The sequence below is a fragment of the Oncorhynchus mykiss genome, chromosome 24, assembly GCF_013265735.2.
Source record: "Oncorhynchus mykiss isolate Arlee chromosome 24, USDA_OmykA_1.1, whole genome shotgun sequence".
In the NCBI taxonomy this organism is placed as follows: domain Eukaryota; kingdom Metazoa; phylum Chordata; class Actinopteri; order Salmoniformes; family Salmonidae; genus Oncorhynchus; species Oncorhynchus mykiss.
This window is the reverse complement of record NC_048588.1, coordinates 3276301-3283004: the sequence shown is the minus strand read 5'-3', so window position 1 is coordinate 3283004 and position 6704 is coordinate 3276301. Positions and strand designations below refer to the sequence as shown.

Here is a 6704-nt window from a genome sequence, read left to right as displayed (position 1 = left end):
CTTCACCAAAAGTGCTGGAATAAAACAATTTAAGAAATTCTGCTTCCTTTGTGCACAAAACATGCTTGAAATGAATGAACCCACAAATACATTGCCGACTGTAATGCATTTTGTCATAATTTCTCTTTATAATGGGCAATTATACCCTCAGTGTCCTGCCAACCATATAGAGTAAATAGGCCCAAAAATACAGTATTTTGCCTAAGACACCTCACTACAGAGATAATAAGATAAGATAATTAGGTGGGTGCTTACATTTGTCCTATTTCACACATGTAAAAGTGCATGTGTGGATTGGAAATTATTTTTTGGGGATATCCCACTCCCCCTGAAACCACAGGAGGTTGGTGACACCTTAATTGGGGAGGGCGGGCTCGTGGTAACAGCTGAAGCGGAATCAGGGGAATGGTATCAAATAAATCAAACACATGGTTTCCATGTATTTGATAACATTCCATGTACTCCGTTGCATACATTATTATGAGCTGTACTGTTCTCAGCAGTCTCCTGTGCCTTAGACACACTCTGAGAATGGGGTCAGAGCCAGGGACCAGCCATTATTTGATGGTGACCCTGGATACACACTATAAAAACTCCACCATTTTGTTATCAACCAGCCAATCAAATCTAAGCAATTTTGCACCCTCCCTTAACGACATACTTTATTTCTGTGTTTCTTTCCTTATACAGTCACTAAAATGCCTGCGATTTTCACTGTAGGAAAATGTACATTCCTTATACTAAATGGTACGGCTGCTTTTACCACAACATTTTGTCACCGGTACTGAAACACTTATGTATACGGTTAGGTATAAATAAGCAGTGAGAACTCTTCAACAAATGCCCGGATGAGCCTCGGTGGTCCGGGGTGCAGGCTTCAAACTTGTAGCTGCTTAGCGGCAGAGTGGTTCAATTCCACCTTTCGGGCGTAATTTATCAACATTCAAATGTAATGGACTTTGATCACCAATGATTTTCTTACGAATTCGCTGATATATACTACGCAGCAAAACAAACGCAATTGTGTTCCTGGAGGTAAATACAGAGTCACAAATTGTGGATGGGCCCGGGACCTAACAATGACATCTTCACATTGACAGGTTCTACTGAATTTTATTGTGCGATGTTGTAGGACGTCCTACCACATTTTAAGCGATGAGTGCACAGATTCCCCCCACGTTGACTCTGGATATACCCTGGATACACACTATAAAAACTCCACCCCTTTTGTTGTCAACCAGCCAATCAAATCTTAGCATTTTTGCATTATTTCGAAAAGCCCTCCCTTTAACAACATACTTCGTTTAATTTCTGTGTTTCTTTCATTATACAGTCAGTAAAATGCTTGCGACTTTCATTGTAGGAAAACGTACATTCCTTATACTAAATATTACAGCTGCTTTTACCACAACATTTTGTCACCGACACTGAAACACTTATGTACACCATCAGGTATATATAGGCACTGCGAACTCTCATTCAAATGCCCGGATGAGCCTCGGTGGTCCGGGGTGCAGGCTTCAAACCTGTAGCTGCTTAGCGGCAGAGTGGTTCAATTCCACCTTTCGGGCGTAATTTATAAACGCTCAAAATACATGGACTTTGATCACTAACACATTCGCTGATTTATATACTACGCAGCAAAGCTACAACAATGTAAGTGTGTTCCTGAAGATATATATGTTGTTTTATAATTAGTTGTATTTCAACAGAGTCACGCTGTCTGATACATTTATTTGGGTATTGATGATGAGAGGTAGTTTAGCGGTTAAAGCGTTGTGTCAGTTGCCGAAGTCCCGGTGGTTCAAATCTCCGACAAGGTGAAACATCTGTCAATGTGTCATTGAACAGGGCATTTAAGGCTAATTGCTACTATAAAATGATTATTGCGTCACTCAAAACAGTACAAAATATGGTGCAGCGCGGCGCAAATTTTATGCATCCTTCAACGAACAAGACCGGAAGCACAGAATGACTGCCAAACCCGATAAACCAATCAACGCTTCGCGGTCTTTTTTCTTAACCTTGTTGGAGTAGGCGGAAATGTTGCATGTTCTTGTTTTTGTAACGTGGAGAGATATAAACGGCATCTGATGGTGTAGTTGGTCGTTTATCCAATTCAAAGGTAAGTTGCCGTTTGAACTAAGTAGACTAGTATTTGGCAACAAATTAGAAATTATATTAGAAATAGCTTCGTAGCTGTCCTATCCAGCTACTGTAGCTAGTTTAGTGAAACCGAATGTGCGGCATTGCTCGCTGTTGACCTCCAGACAACCCAGCAGCAACATCTAGCTAACGTTAGTGAGCTACACCGACTTCCATATTCCTATTTAAATAGCTATTTCACCTTACCTTGCTGTTGTCTAACAATGAGTTTAACAAAAGCACAATTAAATGTAAAGAGATTTAATTGAACAAATAAGTAAAGGAATTGCAAACAAGACTACTCTTGGTCCAATTATATGTTTGTTTTCCCAGCTAGGCATGCGTCAATACCAACCCAGTGACCATGCCTCTCCACAAGTACCCCTCAAAGATCTGGGAAGCCCTTAAACTGAAGCAGGGGATCTATGCCTTCCTCCCCAAACACTACCTCTGCTCTCTGGAGGAGACTACGCAGGCCACCCCGGTCCACTGGAAGGCCCTGGGAGTCAAATACAGGGCCAACCCCAAAACAGGGCACAAGAAGTGGGTCCAAGACATCCCCATCCCCATTTACTACCCCCTGAGTCCCAGGACGGCCTATGGGGAGGTGAAGGATGGATATCAGGCTTCAGATATGCAAACAATGACAAAGTGAGTGATATGAAGGGCATTAATGAATATCATGAGCATTTGTTGTGTTCCGTGTATTCACAGGCACACTTTATTCTATATCTGAGCATGTATCCTAACATTGTCTATCTCTTCAGCTCTCCACCAGGCTGGAAAGAGTCTGGAAGCCCCAGCTGTTCACCAGAGAGCTGTACAGTGAGCTCCTCAACCACAAGCTCACCATCACCGTCACGGCTCACATCCTTGACCTCATTGACTATTACATCCTGAGGGTGAGAGAGGAGTCTGCATGTTGCCGTCTTTAGCTATAGTGTGTGGATCCATGTCAATTGTTCAACGTGCCGTGTTTTGAGAAGATGGCACAGCGTGGGTTTCATCATCCAATGACTCGCTTGATTCTCCTCCAGACACCAAAGGAGGACCTGAATGGACCTGAGGCGGGCCATGCTCCTGAGGCTGGCCTTTAAAGACACCAAGCTCGACCCAAAGGACCCTGTCAAGAGGGAGAGGATCTACACCAAGCACAAGGTCGGTTCGTTATGTTTTGGACCATGACGGTTTGAAATTCCAACACCCTTTTGTCTTGAGCTTTCACCAAGTTGCTATAGGAGATGACGCAACAACCATTCATAAAGTCAGTGAAAGTGCTGCACAAAGTTTATAGATGACGTAATGAGGTCTCCCTCATCTCTCTCCCTCGCATTCTGTCCTCGCCCTTCTTCCATTGCCCTCTACAGGAGTTTGAGATCCCCGCAGAGGAGGCTGAGTGGGTTGGCCTGAGTGTGGATGAGGCCGTGGAGGAACAGAGACAACTGGAGCACAAGGTAACTGCATCGTTTCAGTCACATGGGACATATGGTGTCCCACAGTAATCACCCTGCCAGGGTAAAAATGCACGGGTGATATTGACTGATTTTTAGATTGTATCTGCTCGTGCCCATAATCTCTCTAACGGGACTCTATTGTTTTGTTGCCCAGGAGCCGGAGCCTTTGTTCAAGAGCTGTGTGGAGAACCCGGTGAAGGAGCTGGCCATCCAGAAGCTCTCTGAACAACAGCTGGTGGAGGAAAAAGTAAGGGCCATTTTTTCGAGGAGCGCTGAGGTCACTTCCTGTTGATGGTGACACTTGGGGACACTTGGTGGTCACTTGGTCCCATTGAAAGACACTTATTTATTCAGGTTCTATTTTTCAGCAGCTGATTTGGGCTGATTCATCTGGGTTGTTACCTTGTAAATATTACCCATTCAGTGCTATATCATTTGTCTAAGGAATAAAATATTCATTTTTAATCTGTTTTTATTGGCTGATTCTTAGTTATTGTTGTGGTTAGTTGTACGGTACTGGGCTCTTGATTCCTAATCTAGACTGTCATACTCATGTTTATCCTCTAGATGGGAGTGACTACCCCTTTTTCAGTATCATTTTAAGAACGATAGAAGACAGCCATGGGCCTCATTTATCAAAGGTGCGTGCACACAAAAAAATACTCTAAACCTTGCGTGTGCCCGTTTTTCCACAAAGGTTGGTATTTCTCAATTTTGATGTTTATGGGAAAGTGTGCGTATCGCACATACAGCTCAGACCATATGTGAAAAACTCATTTATTTGAATGCATTCAGTTGTGCAACTGGCTAGGCATCCCATTTCCCCATGCGTATGCACAACTTCTAGTGGTTGAACAATTGTATTGCAAGCAAATGTTGTTATTTTGGGGGTGTTTGATGCATGGGTATTATAGTAATGGTAGGCTACTAAAAACATTATAATGTAGGCCTAATGATAACATTGGTGAATAAGATCAGATAGCAGCATGAATCCTCATATTTATTTTGCTTTTATTATATAGCTTAGGCCTAAATCATCATCATTTGCAGGACATGTCTCTCCATTTCTGTCATGACTGGTTTATTCCTGCTACACAACAAATAGGTTATTCCACGAAAACAGTGCCCTGTGATATTTTAAGTGGAAATTGTGCACCAATATTAAATTGTTATAAAACGAATGCCCTTTTAGTAAAGACCACATGGAGAAGTCAATAAATCAAATTTTTACATAAAAAGGCTTGCTAAAGTGACAAAATTCAGTATTTTGACATGTCAATCCCGAAATGTCTCCCAAGTTTCTCCATCCTTGTAAAGCCTTATTTTGTTTCTTTGACATTAATTTCTGAAGATTATCATTCAGTGACTCTTTTACGTCTCTCTCTCATTTTAAGGTCAAGCGTTAACTGAACACTTTTTTTTTTTTTTAGTATGATGAAACAATTCCTTTTTAAAGTATTTTTTCCAAAATAAATATCTAATAGTCAAATCATAGTGTAAAAGCAGGTGAGTTGGTTCTACCCTTTTTGGCCATTTTGTGCTGGAAAACTGAATGGGTTGAGCATCCAACATTTTTGTGAAGCTTGCACCCCCTGTTGCACCCCCTGTTGCGCACAAGCTTCCATTCCCCCTGTCACAAGGGAATTTATGGCTGATTTTAAGAAGAAATCGTCAACCCTGTCACTTTATTTGGAACTTACTATTGTTATTTTTTATATATAACCACTTGAAGTTGAACATATACTCTTTAAGACAATGTTAAAATGAGCTCAAATCAAGTTTGTTTTTAACCAAGTCACACTTCTCAAAAGACACTGAATTGGTAGAACGACCCAAATATTAGGCTACCATTTATCCATCGCTCATTCAATAGCCAAGCATGCTCTGAAGTAAATAGACCAATAGCCCTGTTTAATATATTTGATGGTGTTGCTGTGCGATAGGAGCGCAACATCATAGCCTATATAATCTCAGAGCCTATACCAGGGCAGGAGATAGAAACACAATCATGTGTTGATAAACTAATAATTCATATACTGAACTAAATATAATGCAACGTGTAAAGTGTTGGTCCCATGTTTTATGAGTTCAAATAAAAGATGTATGTTGCGTTTATTTTTGTACATTATATTTTGCATAGAAGTGTGGGCTGCAGTACTTTTAAATTGTTTCAATATTGCAGAATATGCAGACAGTATTTGGCACTCGCTGTAGGCGGCATGCATTTGGTTTGAAAAAGTAACTTCAGAACATTACCCTTCTGCCCACACCTTTCCAGAAATGTGCTAAGATTGGCCATTGCGCTTTTTTTTAGAGACCGTCAGGGACCAGCTCCAAAATCTCAATCATACAGCAAATGAGGGTGTTTTTGTTACCATAAAAGGTGAATGATGTTTTCCAGACATGGTTGTAATGCTGGTTCACGAGCACACACATACAGTGCCTTGCGAAAGTATTCGGCCCCCTTGAACTTTGCGACCTTTTGCCACAGTGCAGGTGCATTTACACGGAGACTTGATTACACACAGGTGGATTGTATTTATCATCATTAGTCATTTAGGTCAACATTGGATCATTCAGAGATCCTCACTGAACTTCTGGAGAGAGTTTGCTGCACTGAAAGTAAAGGGGCTGAATAATTTTGCACGCCCAATTTTTCAGTTTTTGATTTGTTAAAAAAGTTTGAAATATCCAATAAATGTCGTTCCACTTCATGATTGTGTCCCACTTGTTGATTCTTCACAAAAAAATACAGTTTTATATCTTTATGTTTGAAGCCTGAAATGTGGCAAAAGGTCGTAAAGTTCAAGGGGGCTGAATACTTTCGCAAGGCACTGTATATACTGAACAAAAATATAAACATGTAAAGTGTTGGTCCCATGTTTCATGAGCTGAAATTAAAGATCCCAGAAAATGTCATAAGTATTCAAACCGGAGTCAAAACTTTGTAGAAGCACCTTTGAGTCGTCTTGGGTATGTCCGTTTCAGCTTTGCACATCTGGATTTGGGGATTTTTCTCCCATTCTTCTATATTTTCTCAAGCGCTGTTAAAGTAGATGGGGAGCGAAGGTGAGCAGAAATGTTCAAGTCTTTCTACAGATTTTC

General features: G+C 41.0%; 1 protein-coding gene and 2 non-coding genes across 3 annotated transcripts; all 3 read left to right on the top strand.

The window, feature by feature from the left end:
* The first annotated feature begins 842 nt into the window (after positions 1-842).
* Positions 843-929, top strand: trnastop-uca. The gene has a single exon. It is a non-coding gene; the product is annotated as a tRNA-Sec (tRNA).
* A 556-nt stretch (positions 930-1485) lies between these two features.
* Positions 1486-1572, top strand: trnastop-uca. The gene has a single exon. It is a non-coding gene; the product is annotated as a tRNA-Sec (tRNA).
* A 374-nt stretch (positions 1573-1946) lies between these two features.
* LOC110503509 (39S ribosomal protein L28, mitochondrial) lies at positions 1947-4714 on the top strand. Its single transcript, XM_036962003.1, is given in 8 exon segments — positions 1947-2125; positions 2479-2717; positions 2720-2796; positions 2913-3047; positions 3183-3199; positions 3201-3303; positions 3513-3599; positions 3754-4714. Coding segments are annotated over 7 exon segments (765 nt in total). The 5' UTR covers positions 1947-2125; positions 2479-2509; the 3' UTR covers positions 3892-4714.
* The last annotated feature ends 1990 nt before the right edge of the window (positions 4715-6704 follow it).